The sequence below is a fragment of the Felis catus genome, chromosome E1 (assembly GCF_018350175.1).
Source record: "Felis catus isolate Fca126 chromosome E1, F.catus_Fca126_mat1.0, whole genome shotgun sequence".
Lineage (NCBI taxonomy): Eukaryota > Metazoa > Chordata > Mammalia > Carnivora > Felidae > Felis > Felis catus.
In genome coordinates, this window is record NC_058381.1 from 25,303,007 (window position 1) to 25,327,355 (window position 24,349).

Sequence of the window (24,349 nt, forward strand, 5' to 3'; positions counted from 1 at the left end):
ACTCATACACGCACACGCACGCGTTCTCTCAAAATAAGTAAACTTTTAAAAAATAAATTAAAAAGAAAATAAAAAGGAAAAAAAATACATTTCCTAAGGCTACAGCTGCCATAGACAGTGACTCCTCTGATGGATCTGGGCAAAATAAATTAAAAACCTTCTGGAAATGATTCATCATTCTAGATGCCATTAAGTACATTTCATGGGAAGGGGTCAAAATATGAACATTAACAGGAGTTTGGAAAAAATTGATTCCAACCCTCATGGATGACTTTGGGGTTTCAAGACTTCAGTGGAGAACCTGCAGATGTGGTGCCTATACCAAGAGAACTAGAAGTGGCGCCTAAAGATATGACTGAATTGCTGCAATCTCATGATAAAAGTTTAACGGGTGAGGAATTAATTTTCATTTATTTTTTTTAAGTTTATTTATTTTTGAGAAAGAGAGAGCAAACACAAGCAGGGGAGGGGCAGAGAAAGAGAGGAAGACATAGGATCTGAAGCAGGCTCCAGGCTCTGAGCCATCAGTGCAGAGCCCAATGCAGGGCTCAAACTCACAAACAGCAAGATCATGACCTGAGCCAAAGTCGGACACTTAACCAACTGAGCCAACCAGGAGCCCCTAATTTTAATGAATGAGTAAAGAAAGTGGTTTCTTGAGATAGAATCTACTCCTGGTACAGATGCTGTAAAGATGGTTGAGGGATGCCTGGCTGGCTCAGTCAAAAGAGCACGTAACTTTTGATTTCAGGGTCATGAGTTCGAGCCCCACGTTGGGTGTAGAGATTACTAAAAAAAAGTAAAAAAAAAAAAAAAACCTATAAACTATAAAAAAAAGATGTTGAAATTACAACGAAGGATATAGAATATAAACTAAGTTGACAAAGCAACAGTGGGGTTTGAGAACACTGACTTTCAATTTTGAAATAAGTTCTACTGCAAGCAAAATGCTATCAAATAGAATCTCATGCTACAGAAAAACTGTTTATGAAAGGAAGAATCAATCAATACAGCAGACTTCACTGTAGTCTTATTTTAAGAAATTGCCACAGCTACCCCAACCTTTAGCAACCACCACCCTGAGCAGTCAGCAATCAACACCAAGGCAAGACCCTCTACCAGCAAAAAGATTATGACTCGCTGAAAGTTCGGATGACGGTTAGCATTTTTTTTTTAAGTTTATTTTTTTATTTTTGAGAGAGATAGAAACAGCATGAGCAAGGGAGGGGGAGAGAGACAGAGAGGGAGAGAGAGAACCCCAAGCAGGCTCTGCACTGTCAGCACAGAGCCTGATGCAGGGCTCAAACTCACAAAACCGTGAGACCATGACCTGAGCCTAAATCAAGAGTTGGACACTTCACCGACTAAGCCACCCAGGTGCCCCTAAATAGTTTTTAATTGTGGTACGTAAATTGCTTTTTTAGACATAATGCTAATTCACACTTAACAGAGCATAGTATAGTGTAAACATAACTTTTATATAACCAAGCACAGGAAGACATGCTCAACATCACTAGCCATTAAGGAAACACAAAACTACAATGAGGGGCCCCTGGCTGGCTCAGTCAGAAGAGCATCTAACTCGTAATCTCAGGGTCAGGAGTTCAAGCCCCATATTGGGTGTGGAGCCTACTTAAAAAAAAGAAAAAAAAAAAACAACTACATGCAACACTATTTCACAACCAATAGGATGGGTAAAATAAGAAAGATAACAAGTACAGGCAAGGATGTGGAAAAAGCATAACTCTCATACATGACAGGAGTGTGAAATAGCGCAGCCACTCTGGACAATAGTTTGGTAGTCCCTCAAACTTAAACATCAAGTTACCATATGACCCAGCAATTTTACTCCTAGGTAGACATTCAAAAGAAATGAAAGCAAGGCGCCTGGGTGGCTCAGTCAGTTAAGTGTCCGACTTCATGTCAGGTCATGATCTCACAGTTCGTGAGTTCAAGCCCCACATCGGGCTCTGTGCTGACAACTCAGAGCCTGGAACCTGCTTTGGATCCTGTGTCTTCCTCTCTCTCTGCCTCTCCCCAGCTTGCCCTCTGTCTAGTCCTTTCTCTGTCTCAAAAATAATGAATACACATTAAAAAAAAATTTTTTTAATAAAAAGAACTGAAAGCAGGAACTCAGATCTTTGTCCACCAATGTCCACATGTCTATTAATAGGTGAATGGATAAACAAAATGGAGTACACACATTATTCAGCCATAAGAAGGAATGAAATTCTGCTACATGCTACAACACGGATGAATCTTAAAAACGTTACGCTAAGTGAAAAATGACACAAAAGGGTAAATGTTGCATGATTCCACTCATATGAGGTACCTAAAATGGGCAAATTCAGAGACAAAAAGTAGAAGAGAGGTTACCAGGGTAGGGGGTGGGGGAAGAAAATGGGGAGTTATTTAGGCATTATAAAGTTTCTGTTTGGGGTGATGAACAAATTCTAGAAACAAATATTGGTGACGATTATACTATACTATGAATGTACTTAATGCCACTGAATTATACAACTTTAAATGGTTCAGAGGATAGGGTTCACAGGTTTGAGCCCCACATCAGGCTCTGCGCTGATAGTACGGAGTCTGCTCGGGATTCTCTCTCCCTCTCTCTCTGTTCCTCTCCCACTTGTGCTCTCTCAAAATAAATAAATAAACTTTAAAAATAATAAAATAAAAAAGTTGTCCAAGCAGTAAATTTCATCTTATGTATAATTTACCAGAGTAATAAATTGCTAAAGCCAGAAAATCAAAACTATGTACATAACTGAACTTGTCTTCACAATTTTTGTCAGACAAAAATTCATATGAAATATCTCATAATTCCCTTACAACAATCCTAAAACATATGGTTGAAAATACAATACTGATCATAAGGCTATATTCCTATTACAATCAGAAATCGTGGGGCGCCTGAGTGCCTCAGTCAGTTGAGTGTCTGATCTTGATTTCAGCTCAGGTCATGATCTAATGGTTTGTGGAATCAAGCCCTGCGTCAGGCTGTGCACTAACAGTGCAGAGCCTACTTTCTGCCCCATTCCCACTTGCACTGTCTCAAAACAAATAAATAAACATGTTTTAAAAATTGTAATTTAGTGCAATTTTTGCTTTCTCATATATATGAGAAAAAGCATATTTATGTATTTGTTAATATCAGAATCACAAGAGACACCGATAAGAAGTAAACACCTTGGGAGCATTCTCAAATCTTCAAACTGAGGCAAACACATAAGATGAGCAAAAGTCTTCTAAATTCCATTGCAACCTACAATTGTCTACCTTCTAATAACTTCTTCTAACATATATAAAACTGCCTGCCATGCACTGCAGTTCTCTTGGACCTATAATTTTAACTTTCAGTCACATTCCTATAAACTGCAAATTGGGAGTTTGAGATAAGAGCCACATGTTATTTAAACATTCAGAAGAAAACATGAAAATGAAAGTTAAAAGATCTTAAAAAAAAAAAACTAAATAAGATAACTTCATTTTAAGAAGCAACACATCACAATCATATAAAGACACCAAGTAACCATCTGGTTCTCTCCCTCATCAAGCATATGCTGAACAGCTATTTGTGCTGAAAACAATGCAAAGTGGTTTTTAAAACAAACAAAATTCCTCCTCAAGAAACTTAAAGTGGGGAGATTAAGTTAATACATATAACACAATGCTACAGGTATGTAAAAATATTCAAATACCAAGGACACAAATTAAGAGTCATAGGACTTCAAAGGAGTAAGTGCTGGATAGTCCAGCAATATTCCAGAGAAAGGTTAAGATCTAGGCAAAGTCCAGAAGTCCAGAAAGATGAGGAGAATCAAATGAAAATGAACCCTTCATAATCTAGCCTCATCTTGCCTGTCCAACACTGTGTACAATATAAAATTATTAGAATAGATGAAGGTAGAGAAAAACTCAGTCCACATAAGAGAAATCACAGAAATACAAAATGGAGAGCAAATCAATTGGCCCACATAATGCTTATTGTGGAGAAAAAATTAAAAATTTTAAGTAGAAGTACATATTAAGTTATATAAATTATATTTAAAAAGTTCCAGGGGCGCTTGGGTGGCTTAGTTGGTTGAGCATCCGACTTCGGCTCAGGTCACAGTATCACGGTTCGTGGGCTCAAGCCTCGCGTCGGGCTCTGTGCTGACAGCTCAGAGCCTGGAGCCTACTTCAGATTCCATGTCTCCTCTCTCTCTGCCTCTCCCCCGTTCACACTTTGTCTCTCTCTCAAAAATAAATAAACATTAAAAAAAATTTTTTTTTAAAGTTCCAAAAATTGCATGGAATTTTGACCTAACTTTAGCATATTTTTCTATTCACACCAATAAGTATTTTCTATTTATGAAAAATTTGAGTGTCTCAGAACCAATCAAATCAAGGTTCACCTGCAAAATGTGAGCATTAATTTTAATGCTGTTTTTAGCTGCTAATTATAACACAACTTACAAATCTACAAGTCTTTTCATATAAGATTATGTTTCCCTTTCCTTCATATTTTCTACTGAGTGCTTCATAAATTCAGGTAATTTTAGTTTAGGGCAAGCAGATATTCCTTTTAACCCAAATTTTAAATGTTTATTTTTCTGGAATATTTGAATATTTGTACGTCATGAAACTATAATTTATCTCATAAAAATACAATTTACCAAATTTTGACTATTAGTTTTATTCTGTCAGCTTTCTCCTTTATTCAGAGGGGACCCATTCATTCAATCAACATTTTAATAAGCCCTGCCTTATTACCTTCTAAGCTCTAGAGTTATTCTCAAGGATTTCAGAACTCAAAGTAGACAGCCAATTAAACTAGCAGCTGTAATGAAGAGGGATAACCACTACAATAAAAGTGTGTTACAGCAGAGAGGAGGAGGAAAAGTAGGAGCAATATGAGGGAAGACTACTGAGAGGACTTGATGCCTGGGCTTAGTTTTAATGGATAAGGATCTGGTAAAGCTGACAGTTCAGGGAGAAAGATGTGTGTCAATTCATCAATAAGGAAGTACTTCACGTCAGACACTATGCCAGCTTCTGGAAATAAAAAAAATATACACTAGCCCTAATTTCAAGATACTGGTAATCTTTTCGGAAATGTACTTCATAAAGAAAAGGTTTAAAATTTGGTGGTTTAATTTTTATTTTTTTTAATTTATATCCAAATCAGTTAGCATACAGTGCAACGATGATTTCAGGAGTAGATTCCTTAGTGCCCCTTACCCATTTGGTCCATCCCCCCCCCACAACCCCTCCAGTAATCCTCAGTCTGTTCTCCGTATTTATGAGTCTCTTCTGTTTTGTCCCCTTCCCTGTTTTTATATTATTTTTGTTTCCCTTCCCTTATGTTCATCTGTTTTGTCTCTTGAAGTCATATGATTTTTGTCTTTCTCTGACTAATTTCACTTAGCATAACACCCTCCAGTTCCATCCATGTAGTTGCAAATGGTAAAATTTGGTCTCAAAAATAAGTTCATGGGGCACCTAGGTGATTCAACTGGTTACACATCAGACTTGATTTTGGCTGAGGTCATGCTCCCAGGGTCATGGGAGCAAGCCCCACGTTTGGCTCTGCGCTGAGCATGGAGCCTGCTTAAAATTCCCCACCTCTCTCTCTGTCCCCCTGCCCCTCACCCCTGCTCATGTGCTCTCTAAAGTAAAAATTAATTAATTATGGGCACCTGGGTGGCTCAGTAAGTTAAACATCCATGACTCAGGTCATGATCTCTTGGTTTGTGGGTTTGAGCCCCACATCAGTGCTGACAGCTCAGAGCCTGGAGCCTGCTTTGAGTTCTCTCTCTCTCTCTCTCTCTCTCTCTCTCTCTCTCCCCCTCCCCTGCTCACACACTCTCTCTCAAAACTAAAAAAACAGGGGCGCCTGGGTGGCGCAGTCGGTTAAGCGTCCGACTTCAGCCAGGTCACGATCTCACGGTCCGGGAGTTCGAGCCCCGCGTCAGGCTCTGGGCTGATGGCTCGGAGCCTGGAGCCTGTTTCCGATTCTGTGTCTCCCTCTCTCTCTGCCCCTCGCCCGTTCGTGCTCTGTCTCTCTCTGTCCCAAAAATAAATAAACGTTGGAAAAAAAAAATTAAAAAAAAAAAAAAAAACTAAAAAAACATTTTTTTTTAATTTTTAATTAATTAAAAAAATAGGGCACCTGGGTGGCTCAGCTGATTGGGTGTCCAACTTCTGCTTGGGTCACGAGCTTGTGGTTCGTGGGTTTGAGCCCTGCGTCAGGCTCTGTGCTGATGGTGCAGAGCCTGCTTAGGATTCTCTCTCTCCCCCTCTCTCTGCCTCTTTCATGCACTCTCTCTCTCTCTCTCAAAAAAATAAACCTAAAAAGAACACAGTGCTCTGGGTGTATTTATACATGAAAATTAAAAAATGGGTTTGCATCTCATTTAAAAAATTTAGTTCACCATGCACACACACACAAAGTGAATATTGTATGATTTATTTATACAAGACTCAAATATAGGTAAAGCTAATGTATAGGGATAGAAATTAGAATAGTGGTTACCTCTGCGGGGCAGTATCAACTGGGAGAGGGCAAGAGAGAGCCTACTGCAATGTTAGAAATGTTGCTCTCTATCCTGGTTTTGCATGGTAGTTGCTTAGGTACATAGCTAGAATTTCACTAAGCTATATAGTAAAATTTGTGCACTTTAGTGTATGTAAGTAATAAAGGAAGGCATTCCAAGATCTAGGAAGCAGCATTTCAAAGGCAGAGAGTATTCACACAGAAGCCAAATCACAGAAACTACAAGGGCTTGCCACACTAAAGACTGTCTTCAAACCATAGGTGTTGGGCACTTCCCACTGATGAGCATCTGAGTAAAATGACCAGTTGTGTATTTCAGAAAGATTATTCTGGTGGAAATATAAAGAATGGATTGAGGAGATAGGAGACTAATAATAGTCCAGAGGACAGAAGGCCTTTTCTAAGGCAGTAACTTTAAAGATGCAGAAGTAAGGGGGCACCTGGGTGGCTCAGTCAGTTAAGCATCCGACTTTGGCTCAGGTCATGATCTCGTGGTTTGTGAGTTCCAGCCCTGCGTTGGGCTCTGTGCTGACAGCTCAGAGCCTGGAACCTGCTTCAGATTTTGTGTCTCCCCCTCTCTATGCCCCTCCCATGCTCATGCTCTGCCTCCCTCTCTCAATAATAAATAAACATTAAAAAGTTTTTTAAAAAAAAGATGCAGATGACACATAAGATAGTAAGAAGATATCATCAAAGGGACACTGTGATGGATTAAATTTGAACAGAGAAAATTAAAAAAAAAGTCTCAACTGATAAACAGGTTTCTGGCTTGGGATCATAGCTGGTAAACCACATACGTGCAATATATAAGCCGATCTGTGGAAAAATAAGTTGCATTTAGTTTGGGACTCTACTGAAATAATATTAAAAAACACGCTCCAAAAAAAAAAAAACTCCACTCAAAATAGAACATTTTTCTATGACGTTATTTACTGCCAAGTGCTCGTTCAGTTGATACCCTATTTCTTTCATTATTTAAATATTTATTTTTGGGACAGAGAGAGACAGAACATGAACGGGGGAGGGGCAGAGAGAGAGGGAGACACAGAATCCGAAACAGGCTCCAGGCTCTGAGCCATCAGCCCAGAGCCTGACGCGGGGCTCGAACTCACAGACCGCGAGATCGTAACCTGGCTGAAGTCGGACGCTCAACCGACTGCGCCACCCAGGCGCCCCTATCATTATTTAAATATAATTTGTTTGGCAATCTTCCGTCAACTTCAATTTATATCTATATGTACCAGTAATGTGACAATATAAAATGCTTCCACCATTAGATAATTACTCCTTACTATGCCTCTAAGCCTATAAAGAATAAGTAATTTCTTGTCCTTCCATAATTAGCTGTAAAGAGGTATTCTTACCTCAGCATCTCTGACAAAGAATTAACTTCTGATCTATAAAACTCCACACAGTGAAATATGTCACTTATGGATGCTTGCATAAACTAAAGAATCTCTAAACCAAATTTATTAATCAAACAACTGCTCTAAACCCACCACAGCTTCCTACCACAGCTGCTCATCAATAGATTCCAAAACCAACTTTAAAGCAGAGCCAAAAATGACATAATAAAACATTAATACAAGTAACATTTTTTAAAGGCAAAAGATGCATTTAAATATATGTACACAGATATAAAAATACAAGTTTTAAACCTCAGGGCATACACCCATGAGCACACACACATTTATCCTGAACAAAGTTTTCTCTAAAAGTTTAATCTGGTTTTGAGAAAAGATTGCTTTGATATACAATTCAGTCATTCAACAAACACATACTGAGTAGCTAACACAGGACAAATAACATGCAATTGCTAGAAATAGCAGTGAACAAAACAGACATGTCCCCACCCTCATGGAGGTTTACAATCTAGTGGTATGTGATCATGAAAACTGCAATCTAGGGCAATGTCTTCCTCTTACCCCAGTTTCTAACTGACCATGCAATGAATCTGCCCTAAGGCTTAAATTAAGACCTACATGACCAGAGATTAAGGATTACTAAAAACGAACTTCAGTATCAGTATAAATACTTGGTTAAAACAGAGACAGCCTCTTAGAAACTGAAGAGTGGAAAAAAAAGAATAGAGACATAAGAATTATTTTAAAGCAAGAAAGCACCAGGTCAAGAATGAAGATCTTAAAGCTCCACTACCCATTGCACCCTTCTTCAGGAAGCTACCAGAGAACAAGCTCCATCAAAATAACGAGTAAGTCAAGAAAGAAGAAACAAGGCATACAACAGGAGATCCAACACAGAACACTGAAGGAAATCTCAGGATAAATGATAAAGAAGATCCCAGCATGGCAGCTATGCTTCAAGCACAAAGGCAATAGGTACAGACCTGAACAGGCCAAAAAGCTCCAAGAAAATTGTCCAATATAATGAGCCGAGTGAACATTAATATATGGATTAGATTTAACTATTGGTGGGATTTTGGGGGTTGAATTATAGTGAATAGAATCCCAAGCAAATAAAAGAGAAGGTAATTATTAAAGGAAATATTGAGAAGGAAAGTATACAGGAAAAGTAATCCTACTATATTAAATGGCTTAGCTGTGAAAAGCATTTATAAAAACCTAATCATGTAAATACTGAACAATGATCTAACCATAATTAAAATATACATATACCAAGATGAGGAAATGGGACTACAGGGGGTGTACATGTGTGTATCTGGAGGGCAGGTAGCAGTGAAATAAAGAGCTAAATCCTAATCTTTAATACTGGGATGCCAAATAAACATTCCTTAAATGAAAAAAAAAGTATCAATATAAATATATTACTTAGAGATAAAAAGTAAAGACCAATTAATAGATTTAAAATATTAAAAGTACTGGATAATAAGCAGAGGAAAACTGCCAAGGGAGACAGGGTAACAGTACTACTGCTTTCATAAGTAACCCTGTAGAACCATTTGATTCTAAATTCTGTACATATATCACTGTGATAAAAATTAAAACTAAAAGACTAGAAAAGAAGGAGGGAGGAGGAGCATTAGTTATGGAACTTAAGAGAAAAAGAAACTTGGAGCCAAAAAAAGGGGGCAGGGGGCGCCTGGGTGACTCAGACGGTTAAGCATCCGACTTCTGCTCAGGTCATGATCTCACGGTTTATGGGTTCGAGCCCCGCATCAGGCTCTGTGCTGACAGCTCGGAGCCTGGAGCCTCCTTCGGATTCTGTGTCTCTCCTTCTCTCTGCCCCTTCCCCTGCTCATACTGTGTCTCTCTCTCTCATAAATAAATAAACATATATTTTAAAAAGCTATACAGGGGCGCCTGGGTGGCGCAGTCGGTTAAGCGCCCGACTTCAGCCAGGTCACGATCTCACAGTCCGTGAGTTCGAGCCCTGCATCGGGCTCTGGGCTGATGGCTCAGAGCCTGGAGCCTGTTTCCGATTCTGTGTCTCCCTCTCTCTCTGCCCCTCCCCCGTTCATGCTCTATCTCTCTCTGTCCCAAAAATAAATAAACGTTGAAAAAAAAAAAAATGAGAGTCCCTACCTACAGTGTTGTGAGGAATTAAACAGGTTAAAATCTGTAAAGCGCCGTGCTTGGCATGGGTCCGACAGAGAAAGGGAGCCCCTTTGCTGTTATTAAACCTAGTATATATTTGCTTTAAAAATAAATAAATAAATAAATAAATAGCTATACATAAATTTTATTTATTTATTTATTTATTTATTTATTTATTTATTTATTTTGTTTTTAGTGAATTCTATGCCCAATGTGGGGCTCAAACTCATAAGCCTGAGATCAAGAGTTGCATGCTCTACCAACTGAGCCAGCCAGGCGCCCCTAAAATTTACTTTTAAATCACCTGGACTATTTCAAACCAATGAGAACACTCCATATATTGATGTGTATCTTATTCTCAGCTTCCAAATTAACACTGTACATTTTAAACAAGTAAGTTTCCAACTCTTAGATTTGGCAGTAGGATGATGCTTGTCATCATGGATGAAAAGTACATGAAGATCACTGTCTAAAAATAAATCATTTCATGAGCAAAATTATTAAATATTACATTTTTACAAAAAGACATTCTCTAGTGTTCATAAACGTAATACTTAATGACATACTAGTCTCTTAATATCCACTTAGTAATTTACATTATGAGGTATCAACTTAAATATCTGAACTAAACAGATAAAATTATATATTATATTTAAGGCTGTTACATTTTTATCTGTCATTCAAAATCTTTAGCACATTTTTCAAAGCTGATTTAAGGAAATCTTGAGATGAATACATTGTTTGGTATACTGAGTCCTTATCAGTACCTGATCATTCACCCTCCAACCTTACAAACATTATTCAAGTTCTCCAAATCTTCTACCCATCATTTATATATTCACCGCCATCCAATATTTACTGAACACTTAAAATACACCTGGCACTGCACCTATCCTGGTACCAGAGATACATCATCATGTCTGACAATAAACATGTTAATTATATATTATGATAAAGGCTACAAATGAACGTTACAGAATAGTACAACACTGATGGAAAACCACTTCATATAAGATAAGAGAAGGCCTTACTGAGGCCATCAGAGCTTGGACTTCAGGTATGAAGAATGAGCCAGACCTGTGAAAATTTGTAAGCAGCCTTTCCAGCCTGAGAGGAAAGGAATCAACAGAATCTCATTTGAATCGTAGGATTACACTGGCTGCTGCCATGAAACTAGAAAACCACTGCATGGTATCTTAGAAAGAGATGATGGCAGCTAGGACTAGAGTAGCAGCAGTGAAGATGAATAGAAGTTAACAGACTAGACTGGATACCAAACTAAATGAAGTAGATGGCCAACTCAAACTGGGGATAAGAAGATAGGCCAGATGGTGAAAGAAAGGAAAAACTGAGGAAGTCTGCAAGATTCTTCACTTTACCAAATATCTTGCAATAGCGGTACTAATTATTATCCTGGAAGAAAGACTAGGGGAGGACTACATTGATAGAAGGGTCCTTTTCATAATGCAATCTCTTTAGAGTCTTTCACAAGTCATTAAAAAAGGCAAGAATCACAGCAAACCTTAAAAGCCTTTTCCTCTGAGGGCTACAATGCTGAGACAACCTAACTTCTTTATGGAAATGAAAGAGGAGCTGGAGAATTTCTTTGTGAAACTTCATTTTAGCATAGTTTCCTTTAATGCTGTGCAACATCAAGGATTCCAAGAACCATATTACAGCAAGGTCTTGATATATCAATTTTTCTGAACCTTGTCTACAAAATAGTTATTAACTTGAGATTTCCCTGAACTAAAAAGAGACTTATGTCAATGAACATTAAATCCTTAATAAGGAAGGGTGTTAAAGAAGGCCTTCATCTTTGAATACATAGGTCTTCTAATAGATAGGTCTCTGACTTTAACGTAAATACTAAAATACTAGTTTCATCAGGCTTTTGTGTCAGTTAGTAATTAATGATCCACCTTTTATTTTCAAAAGATCCTTATTACTAGATAAGGAACAAGAAAATTTATTAGCATAAAGAAAGAGGTGGAGTGGCTCAATTTAAATATTCATTTTTTTAAAAAGCAGATTTTTTGTTTAAAGTTATTCATTTAAGTAATCTAAACCTAATGTGGGACTCAAACTCACAATCCGGAGATCAAGAGTCCCATGCTCCTTAGACTAAACCAGCCAGGTGCCCCTGCAGTGGCTCAATTTAAATACATACATCAAGAAGCCTAAAAGGTAAAAGCAGAAGCATAAACAAGTCCTGAGCAGAGAAGCCATACTTTCTGGAAAAGAACTCTCAATCCCATCTTAGTCTTCTGAGTACCATTATCAAACCATCGCCCATTTTTTCTAATTGGAGTATAATTGACATACAACATTATATCAGTTTTAGGTGATCTGACAATTATATACATTACAAAATGCTCACCATGATTAGTGTAGTTAGCATCTGTCGCCAAAGTTATTACAATATTATTGACTATATTCTCTCTGCTGAACTTTCCATCCCTGTGACTTAATTATAACTGGAGTTTGTATCTCTTAATCTCCTTCACCTAGTTTACCCATTCCCTCACCCGCCTCCCCTCTGGCAACCACTAACTTGTTTCTCTATACTTATGAGTCTGTTTCTCTTTGTTGCTGTTGGTTTGTTCATTTGTTTTTTAGATTCCACATATAAGTGAAACCATATGGTATTTGCTTTTCTCTGTCTGACTTGTTTCATTTAGCATAATACCCTCTAGGTCTATCCATGTTTTCCAGATTCAAATCACCAACATTTTTTTTTTTTTTAAGTAGGATTCACACCCAGTATGGAGCCCAATGCAGGACTTGAACTTACAACTCTGAGATCAAGACCTAGGCTGAGATCAAGAGTCAGATGCTTAACCAACTGAGCCACCCAGGCACCTCAAAACCACCAACTTTTAATTCATAAATAAAATACCTTCACCTCTGCAGCTATTTAACATCAAACCTTCTAATCCAGCTCTCAGACTTAATCTTTAGTACTCCAAATCCAAAGATGGATTTCCTATAGTCCTAGCAAGAATAATAATCATTTCTCAAACTTTTCCTGTGACCTACATATTATCAAGTACCAAAAATCTTCCCTTTCTCCTGAAAAAACAACTCATGATTGGTTGGTCACCACATTACTAACCCTAGGTTACTTACACATCTTTCTGGAAGGCAACCCTGAATGCTGTCACTGTGAAGTCTCACTAACCAGGCACAAGACAAACAATTAACAAAAAAAAAAAAAAAAAAAAAAAGAAAAGAAAAAAAACAACAACAGCTGTTCAGTTTGGTAAATGGAAGGCCATTATCCATCAAGTGATGTCACCTCATTCTGCTCATCCTCCCCAAATCCAGGGTTCATTAGTGTATTTATCTCCTCTTTGTCATGGACACTCCATACGGAGTGTCAAACTGGAGACTATGAAGAACAGCACCTAGGTAATTATTTAGGTGACTACATATAAAGAGACTAACTTAAAACTGCCTGAATTTTTCTCCTTTATGTATAATAACAGCTGGTTAGGTATACTTGCAAATGGCTTAACCAAAACTTGCAATTCCACTGTAATGCAAGAGTTCACTGATAGATCTAATAAATTCAGATGAAGGCAAATTAAGTGCCTTAATAAGAGAAAACAGTGCATCCTAGAAGATGCCAACTGTGAAATTAAATTTTCACTTATACAATGATATATTATGCTAAACCACCTAACATCACATCATAGGCAGTATAATATCAACGAAATTTTAGCATTAACACTACGAAACTTGATGAATAAAATCTTGATTGGTGAGTCAATGTTTTAGAGCATATTAGGGCTGGTAGATACTAAGCAAAATGAAAAGTACTGGAATCTTCAACTATTACATGCTTAATTATTTCACTAGCAAAGACAATAACCTTTAAGTGACGAGGAAATAAAACTCTTTAATACACAATTATTGAGCACATACAATGAAATGAATAGTGTTAGGGCACTTTCAGGCCAATACACCAACACACACTCTACATTCCTATAGCACTTCGTTCTATAGCACTGTAGAATTTAACATACTATATGTTATTTACAAATGATATACATATATACTACTTTTTGCAAATATTGTCCATTATCAAACATACACAAAATAAGGGCACCTGGGTGGCTCAGTCAATTAAGTGTCCAAGTTCAGCTCCGGTCATGATCTCACGGTTCGTGAGTTCCAGCCCCGCATCGGGCTCTGTGCTGACAGCTCATAGCCTGGAACCTGCTTCAGATTCTGTGTCTCCCTCTCTCTCTGCCCCTGCCCTGCTCATGCTCTGTCTCTCTCTCTCAAAAATAAATAAAAATTAAAAAAAAAATTCACAAAATACAACTTTAAAAAGATGTTTCAATATTTTATCCCTACCTCATATGGATAGTCCTGCATACACCTTGAGTTACATACACTTCAGTGGACTGACCAGGCTATATGCTCCTAGAGAGAGGGTTTTAGTCATCTTTGCTTCTTTGGTGCCTAAGTCACAGTAAAAATTGCTGTATTTCATCACCCAACTATTTAGTCCAATGTAAAGTGCCAAAATTCTTTTTAAAAAATTTTTTTAATGTTTATTTATTTTTGAGAGAGAGAGCAAGCAGGGGAGGGCAGAGAGAGAGAGAGAGAGAGAGAGAGAGAGAGAGAGAGAGACAGAATCAGAAGTAGGCTCCAGGCTCTGAGCTGTCCGCACAGAGACGAACACAGGGATTGAACTCACAAACCATGAGATCATGACCTGAGCCAAAGTCGGACACTCAACTGACTGAGCCACCCACCCCAGTTCTTCTTAAGGAAAGGGATTAGAAGAAATTCACCCACTATATTTTATTAACATCATTTAAAAGTTAAGGACAATTTTAATTCAGCCAATTCTAGGGGGGAAAAAAAAGCCTTATTATTCTCAGTTTCCAGAATGATGAAAAGGAGAGAGGAGCAGGAAGAAAGAATTAAAGATTTTTAATTTTCTCGGAGTTCTGAAATACTCTAAACTTCAACTCCTCTTTCATTCAATATTTTTTAATACTATGCTCCAAGCATTTAGAATATATTTTCAGGAATACACAAGCCACAAACTTAGATGCAATAGGAAGTGAAATAAAGAGATGAACATAGCTGCTAAAATTCTCAGTACTCGTGAAGTACAGTAGATGTACTTCAGAAAATACCAGCAATCTAAACCAGGGTCAAGCCTTTCAAGGAAAAGCCTATTTGCATTCTATTCAAGATATTCAAGACAGATAACAAAAATAAAAGCTACCACAAATCTCCCTTAAAAAACTTTAAAGGTATGCTTTCAGAAAACTATTAATGTTTATATAACTGGCACACAGTCTAGCTAAAATAGCATGCAAAATCAATCTTCCTAATTTCTAGAGCTTCTGAAATGTAAATGAGAAGTCACTAAACTGCCCTTCGCTTAGGTAGTGTTATCTGTCATTAACATAACACTCCATTTCCAAGGCTCTGTTTTACAAGATAAATTGCCTGCAATTCCATGTTTGCTTCCAGCAATATACAGTTGACTATTTTTTTTAATACTACCTAAATATGGTTAGGCATTATTTACTGGTCAGTAATTTTAAGAAAGCCAAGAGGGGTAGGCATTTCAGTAGTTTATCAAACTTGCTTTTTTACTTGTACAGTGATTCATATAACCTACATTGTGTTTGTCCAATCCTCTCCCTAACACCCACCCCTATTCACCCTAAAAAGTAAATAAGACCAACAGATAGAGGTTTTGGTACCTATTTAGTTCATGTGCCCCCCCAAAAGTTCCCAAACCATTTTTTAGCTCTACCAAAAGTTTTATAAATTCTTTCTATATAACCTCAGTAAATGAACTTCTATTTTAAAGTCTAACATTTACTACGGTAAATAGTATATTCAAAAGAATTGCCCACTTTAAAAAAAAAAAAAAAAAGCTCCTGGTTTACATTTAGAAATACTACTTATCAGTTTGGTTCTCTCTTTTGCTTTAATTTTCTTCTGGAGCAAAACTGATAAAACAAATTTATTCAAAGAAGAGTTAAAGGTCTTAACAAATATTTTGTTACCTCTTCAAATATACATTTTAAATTCAACAGGCAAACACTTCATAATAAATTGAACGAAGACCTTCAATCAAATCAGTTTAAAACACACCAACTATTAATTTCCTTTATATTTACAAAAGTACTAAAATCTTAGTTTGATATGAGAGTAAGTGGGGTACAGTTGAATAAAAGTTAAATTTTAGAATTCCTTTAATGCCAGCTACATCACCCTCAAACTTAAGAAACGAAATACTTCTAAACCATGAAGCTGTGAATCAATTTGATTGATGTCCTCTTTCATGCCATGTAAAGCCATTGCCTAATTGAGGCCAGACCTGTCAGGCTCAACAGCATCCCGGAAATGACCAGCCTACTAGGGCTGGAAACACATCAAGAATTTGGAATATTTCTCATATTGAGAAAAAAGTTCAAGTAAAATTGTCCATAAGAACAATCATTCATTGTTCTGTAGAAAAAAAAGATATAAAAAGCATATTTTCGTTATTCTGGTCAGTCCACAATGAACACATACACCTAAATTCTTTATTTTCAGGTGATATCCCACTGAATTTACCTTTGTTTCTTACATACAAACAAGAGTTTACTACTAAATCCTCATTTTGAATGTCTGTCTTTTAAGCCAATTTTTATTTTATAGCCTTAGCTACTGAAACCATCACCTGGAGCATGGCTGGTTTCTTGACTTAGAAACCTGTTAACAATAATGCCAAGCATCCAACCTGCTTAATGTTTCACTTCTTATCAAAAAAAAAACCCCATTAAATGTCGAAAAGAAATACACGCATACATACATACACACACACACACACACTCAAATCCCACTCATGAAAAATTAAGTCACATTCCGGCCATAAACTGCAATAGACACTTCCAGTTACCGTGTGCTTTAGTAATCACCGACAGCGGTATCAGAGAAAGTGGTAGGGGGTTGGGGCTATTAGCAACACACTGTGCATCTGAGCCAATAAGCAGCAGGCTAGGACTGGCAGCAAGGCCGGTCTCTAAAGGGAGCTATAACACAATATCAGAATGCTGAATTTCCGAATGCCATTTTATAGGAAGGGAGGGGGTGAGAACTGAGGATCAAGTGCAATAAAAGGCTCTGGCCAACGTCTAAGAAGATGTAACCTAAGACAAGGTCTTGTGCAAAACCAGCTGTCCAGTCTCATCTCACCTCAAATACAACTTAATTTCAGGTCGTTCTTATCAAAGTCAGCCGCTCAAAAGGTGAGGGGGTGGCAGGAGTGGATGACGATAGCCCCCTAGAGACTAGCAAAGGCCCTCGGAAAAGGCGGAGACTCCACAACTGGAAGGGGCTTCCAACAGCAAAAAGAGAAGAGGGCTTTGCAGCCGCCTCCCCTCTCCCTTCCAACCAAGGTTGTTGGGTATGAGCTTAGGATGTTGTCGGGTTTTATGAAGGAGTGATATGAGAAAATGGCAGTAAAGGATGAGGGGAGCTGGAATGGCTGATGCCACCCAAGAAAGGAGGGAGAGAAGACTTCCCTGGACACATCCAAGATAACAACGCCACCAAAGAGCACGGGCATTTCCGTGCCAGAGCCAGATACCCCCCTCTCTGGGAAGGCTTCTCCCCCTTTCCATACGGTCCCAATTCCCAAACACTGCTCCCACCCGACCCTTCTCCCTCCTAATACTCCCCGTCGCTCCCCCAAAGAGGGCCTCCTTTCCCATCCTCCTCAGGCACCCTCAAGCGCTCAACCTCCCCTCCCCTTCCCCGGTCACCCACCCTCGGGGCAGCCTGTCGCTGGCCTCCCCCGCACCTCGTCCAGACCCCTCCCCCCCTCACCTCTCCTCAGAGCCTCCTCGTAGCTGAGGAATCCGATCCGTGACTCCTTGGCGCCCATGCTCCCCTCATCCCCTCGGCCGGGGGTCGGAGCCTAATCTCGCCCCCACCCCCCCTCCCGCCTGCGACTAGGCGTCCCTGGGTGACGGTGTCGGCGTCCCCCAGCCCCCTCCTCTCCCCACACTAACAAGTGCGGCTTCTGCCCCGGCAGCTCCTCCCGGCCGCCGCCACCGCCTCCATGCCTAATCACGTGACCCGCTCCCACCCCGCCCCCTTCCCCTCCCTCCTACTCCGCCCTTTTCTCTCCTCCCTTCCCTTTCCTCCTCACGCCCTTTTCCCTCCCCCCACCCCCCTCCCGCCGGCCCCGCCGAGGGTCACCTGACCCGAGGCCGGGGATTGTTCCGGGTAATGGCCGCCAGGGGCCACACACTTCGCCCCGCCCCAAGCGCTCCGCGCGCAGGAGCGCAGAGGAGGGGCCGGATCCCGCGCGTAACGCATCATCTCCCAGTTTCCCTCCAATCCGAAGCCGCAATGCCGGAGAGCCTCCGCCCGTCTGCGGGGGTTGGGGGAGGTGACTTCCGGGGCGCTCGGGGCCGTGTCTCCCGCCCACGGGTTCTGGCGCCTGACGGGCGGGGCTGGAGCAACTGGCGGTTTGTCTGGCCCTGGCCAGGCCCTGTCTTGGCTGGAATCTTAGGGACTCGGGGTCTCAGGGGTGCAGTGAGAGAAAGAGGCAGGCAGGGGAGAAAACTCGTAATGTTACGGAACGTAACGTTTTGGCTGGGAGGGGGTTGTGAGAAGAAAAGAGACTCTCAAGGATTTCCTGTGATGAAAGCATTCTTAATCCTGGTGGGGAGATCCCTGAGGAAAATGAACCTTGTGACAACGTTTAGAGTATATTTCTTTTCACGTTACCTGTACCTCCCCACCCCTGTTGACTCTAGATATCCTTTCACATTCGCAAGCCCACCTCTGAGCCTGCCTCTACTGGAAACTGCTGTGCAAAAGGCTTTGGCTTACTTATGTCCAAGCATTGCCCACCCCGCCCGCCCAGGGGAGATGTGAGGTTTACGAGATTTACAACGGAGTTTCTTGCTTTCCAAAAAAAATTTTAATTGTGGTAAAATACAACTATTTTTAAGTACCTCATGAGTGGAATCATATGGTATTTCTCCCTTTTGTGCCTGGCTTATTTAACTTAGCATAATGTCCTCAAGGTTGGTCGCTGTTGTAACATGTCAGAATTTCTCAGATTTACAGTTCCCAGAATTCCACTTTTTAAGTATATACCCAAAGAATTGAACTCAGGGACACATATTTATACACCCATATTTATAGAACATTATTGACAATAACCAAAATGTAGAAACAACCCAAGTGTCCAACAATGGATAGGTGAATAGATGTGGTATAGTTGGCCCTTGACCAACACAGATTTGAACTGCATGGATCCTCTTGTATGTAGATTTCTTTTTCTACAAATACAGTACAGTACTGTGAATGTATGTTCCTTAGTTCTTAGCATTTTCTTTCGTCTATTTTATTGTAAGTTATATATAGCATGCAATATATGTGTTAATGAACTTTTTACGTTATTGGCAAGTATTGGCAAGGCTTCTGGTTAGTCAACAGTAGGCTATTAGTAAAGTTTTGGAGGAGTTATATAAGAGTTTTTGACTGCAGGAGGATTTGTGCCCCTGACTCTTTCACTGTTCAAGAGTTAACTGTATAGGGGCACCTGGGTGGCTCAGTTAAGAGCCCGACTTCAGTTCAGCTCATGATCTTACAGTTGGGTTCCTGGGTTAGAACCCAGCATTGGGCTCTTTGCTGTCAGCAAGCAGTCTGCCTTGGATCTTCTGTCTCCCTCCCTCTCTGCTGCTCCCTAGCTTGCTCTCTCTCTCTCTCTCTCAAAAATAAATAAACATTTAAAAAAAAAAAAAAGAATTAACTGTATGTACAGTGGAATGCACTTTTTTAAGTCTATTCAATTTGTCTTTGTTAGTCTTCACCCTCAAAGTCACAGTATAAAGCTTTTGGATAAGGAAAGAACTTTTTAAAAATAACCATTTGGATTAGATTACACAGGAGGTGCCAGTTAGGTAATTCAGACCCAGCGAAAGGATTTTAATTCCTTAAGCCAACAGATTATAATATGCCCTGCTAAAGAAAGAAGGTAATACTCTTGTTTCTGTACTCACCTTTCCTGGCAGACCAGATGAGCAGCGTGGCTTTATTAGTCACTGTGTTGCCCTTTCCAGTTCACTGTGAGGCAGTTAATTTTAAGACCTCAGATTAGTTAAAGGCCATGAATAAAGGGGTTGGGAATGTATTTCAAAGCCTTTAATTTCCATATCATTAATTTGGTGTAGACAGAAGTATCCAGACAAAACAACTCTGTCATCTTCAGCCTATACTTAGATTATCGTAATTAATGGGAAGTGAATCTTAAGGGCTCAGCTGTATACAGGGGAAAAGACCCTCAAGAATTCAACTGCAACATACCTAAGTATTATTACTGTCCCAAATAATCACTACCTAAAGCCAACCTTGGTGCACAAAAGACAGATCTGGGTGATTGTCTACCCATTTGATTTACAGTGGAATTGGAAGCAAATTGTTTTAGGTCCTTGTAGTACTTGCCACACTTGAAAGGTGAGACTAGAGTTGGACTTAATCTATCACATTAAATAGTAAATTATTATACTCAGCAAAGAATAGAATATGAACTTTATAATGAAAGATTTAGAGCAGTACTAACACACAAGAACTTTAAAATTCTCCTGCTTGGTTTCAGGCCTGGCTTCCTATAGGGCCATAAAAATTTTCACCCCGTCACAGAATTTACCATGGATTACACACTTCTCAAAATTTTGGGTTGAGATAGCAAACTAAGAAATAGTATTTCTCCTTTGTGTGAGTTAAATTAAGCATATTATTGAAAGCAGTGAAGCAGGCAGTTATGTCTGATGGGAATTTTAAATGTTAAGCTGGGATTAAAACTTGCCTTTTGGTTTGCATTACACAGTATCAGGCAGTCAAATGTTAAACACCCCTCTCTAAGTTAAAACTGACACAGTACTTAAGTTTGATTATGAGAAAATCTAAAGTCTACTTGTCATGCTGAAAGGAATTCTATTAATCATTTAGTTTCTTCACTTTCATTATATTTCACTTTAATCCACTGAAGAGTTGGCCAGAGACCTGACTCTAAGCATTAGGTTGCACTTGGGGAACCATTGTTTTCACTATAATTACATACCTGTAAAAGAGCTGTCCATATGAAGATTTAAAGCATGGGAGATTGGCATGTAATTTCTGCTTCCAGTTGAGCAACCCAAATGACAGAGGTCCTCAGTTTATACTCTCAGAGAAATCACACAGGAATAGGACAGTCATTTTAGTACTTGCCAAAGAAGCTTAGGTCATAGACAGGGAGGTCAATACAATAAAGAAGGGTGCAACAGCACCCAATTCATGTATAACTTTATTTTCACCAAATGAGGCCAACAATGTATGAAGCATGACTATACAATAAGAGAATTGATTTTTTTTTTGGGAATGCAAGCTGGTGCAGCCACTCTGGAAAACAGTATGGAGGTTCCTCAAAAAACCAAAAATAGAACTACCCTACAACCCAGCAATTGCACTACTAGACATTGATTCAAGGGATACAGGTGTGCTGTTTCGAAGGGACACATGCACCCCCGTTTATAGCAGCACTATCGACAATAGCCAAAGTATGGAAAGAGCCCAAATGTCCATCGATGGATGAATGGAAAAGAAGAAGCAATCAAAAAGAATGAAATCTTGCCATTTACAACTACATGGATGGAACTGGAGGGTATTATGCTAAGTGAATTAGAGAAAGACAAAAATCATATGACTTCACTCATATGAGGACTTTAAGAGACAAAACAGATGAACATAAGGGAAGGGAAACAAAAATAATATAAAAACAGGGGGGCGGGACAAAACAGAAAAGACTCATAAATATGGAGAACAAACTGAGGGTTACTGGAGGGGTTGTGGGAGAGGATGGGCTAAATGGGTAAGGGGCACTAAGGAATCTACTCCTGAAATCATTGTTGCACCATATGCTAACTAATTTGGATGTAAGGTTTAAAAAATAAAAAATTAAATAAAAAAAAGAGAATTGATTTTTTTCCCCAGTATTATATACTTGTCACCTTATAATGACACAATATAAGGATGTGGTCACTTGTGTTGTATTTTTAAAATATTGTGTTTTAGAATAAATAAAAATATAACTTAAAAAATTTTTTTTTTAGACAGAGAGAGTGCGAGCCAGGGAGGGGCAGAGAGGGAGATGCAGAATCCAAAGCAGGCTCCAGGCTCTGAGCTGTCAGCACAGAGCCCGATGCGGGGCTCCAGTGCATGAGCCATAAGATCATGACCTGAGCTGAAGTCGGACACCCAACTGACTGAGACACCTGGGTGCCCCTAAAAATACAACTTTAGGGGTGCCTGAATGGTTCAGTCATTAAGCATCTGACTCTTGATATCGGCTCAGGTCACTATCTCGCATGAGATCACACCCTGCATGGCTCTGCACTGATGCACAGAGCCTGCTTGAGTACTTGGGAGTCTCTCCCTCCCTCTCTCTCTGCTTCTCCCCACTCAGGCTCCCCCTTCTCAAAATAAGTATGTAAACATTTAAATATATATATAACTTTAAGCACTTTAAGCTATTTTTAATGAAAATAATATATATTCTATGTTAAAAAATGTTTTTCCACCACTAAAAAAAGTGTATGTGAATTAAAAGATCACACTTTTAAAAAAAATTTTTTTTAACATTTATTTATTTTTGAGACAGAGAGAGACAGAGCATGAACGCAGCAGGATCAGAGAGAGAGGGAGACACAGAATTCGAAACAGGCTCCAGGCTCTGAACTGTCAGCACAGAGCCCGACACAGGGCTCGAACTCACAAGCAGTGAGAACATGACCTGAGTTGAAGTCAGATGCTTAACCGACCGAGCCACCCAGGTACCCCAAAGATTACACTTTCTAATTCACCCAGTCTCATTCATTCCCTCATTCCAATTTTCTGTAACTACACCCACTGCACACCTTCTTCATAGTCCACATACTGATCTGAAATTTTTCACTCAATAGTATAGCTCAAATTGGTTTTCATATCACCTTATAGAACTACCTTATTCTTTTTAACATATATAATATGCCAATTTTGTGTATTTAATGTATAATTAACCAATTACCTGTTGACAAACATTAGATTGTTTCGTTTCAATATTACAAACACTATTGCAATAAACATCCTAATACAAATATCATCTTAACATATATGACTGCATCTGTAGATGGGATTTCCAGAAATTGAACTTCAGAGTCTAAGAGTATGTTAGATGTTGCTGAATTGCCAGCCTAAAGATTTGGATCAATTTACATTCTAATCAAGAGTATCAGAGAAAGCCAATTTCCTTTCACCTTGCTAACATTAATATCAATTTAAGCTGATTTTTGTCATTACCCTCTACCTATCACAAATCCTACCAGCACAGAACTGAATCCCTGCTTTTTTTTTTTTTAAGTTTGTTTATTTATTTTTGAGAGAGGGAGAGAGAGCACAAGCAGAGGAGGGACAGAGAGAGAGAAGGAGACACAAATTCTGAAACAAGCTCCAGGCTCTGAACTCTCAGTACAGAGCCTGACACAGGGCTTGAACCCATGAACCAGGAGATCATGACCAGAGCCAAAGTCGGACACTGAGCCCCAGACACCCCTGAATCCCTGTTTTTCTAAACATGAAATTCATTTTCATTTTAAACCTGAACAAAATATTTTAGGAATGACTAAAAAAATGTCATTCTCTAGTCTGCATTTAAAGATGTTTCTCCTTTCTATTTATCATTCTTTAGAAGACACCTAAAATTGGCAAAATTTCAACAGGGCACATTCCCTAAGAGCTTCTGCTTCACAAGACACATAAGCTAAAACTAAGAATGGCAAAGAAGTAAAACATTCAAAGTGAAGGCCTTTAACTTAGACCTAGTTTAGAAGGTCTCTTTTTCTGTCTTACCACAATCCATGCTTGGCAAACAATTTGCACTACCCACTGAACCTGTGAGTAAATGTTTACTCTTTATAATATTGCAAATTGCCCTCCTCCACCCCAGCTGCAATGAAGGTGTATTTACATCTCTTTCAACAGTTTACAAAGGTTGGGGAGTGGGTATTGTGTACAGTTCCTGAAAATTCAAGCAGTTTCTTTTTAGTCTTCCTCTGATCTTATTCCTTCTAATGTGGCAACTGCATTTTACTCTTAGGCCAGTTTTTTCCAGCAAAATACAAACTACAAGTTTAAGAATAAGTACATTAATTGAATTCTAATCAGCAGTTAAAACATAGAATAATACGGACTCCAGCTGTGAACAGATAAGATATACCTTACCTCACTTTCC

The 24,349-nt window shown here is 39.1% G+C and overlaps 1 protein-coding gene across 2 annotated transcripts in view; it reads right to left on the bottom strand.

The window, feature by feature from the left end:
- Positions 1-18,058, bottom strand: part of USP32 (ubiquitin specific peptidase 32) — a 242,241-nt gene extending 224,183 nt beyond the window's left edge. For both annotated transcript variants that reach the window (XM_003996605.6, XM_011289074.4), the window contains exon 1: positions 17,911-18,058. In XM_003996605.6, coding sequence (XP_003996654.4) covers positions 17,911-17,968 — 58 coding nt within the window. In that variant the 5' untranslated portion in view covers positions 17,969-18,058. The remainder of the gene's footprint in view (positions 1-17,910) is intronic.
- Positions 18,059-24,349: the final 6,291 nt, after the last annotated feature.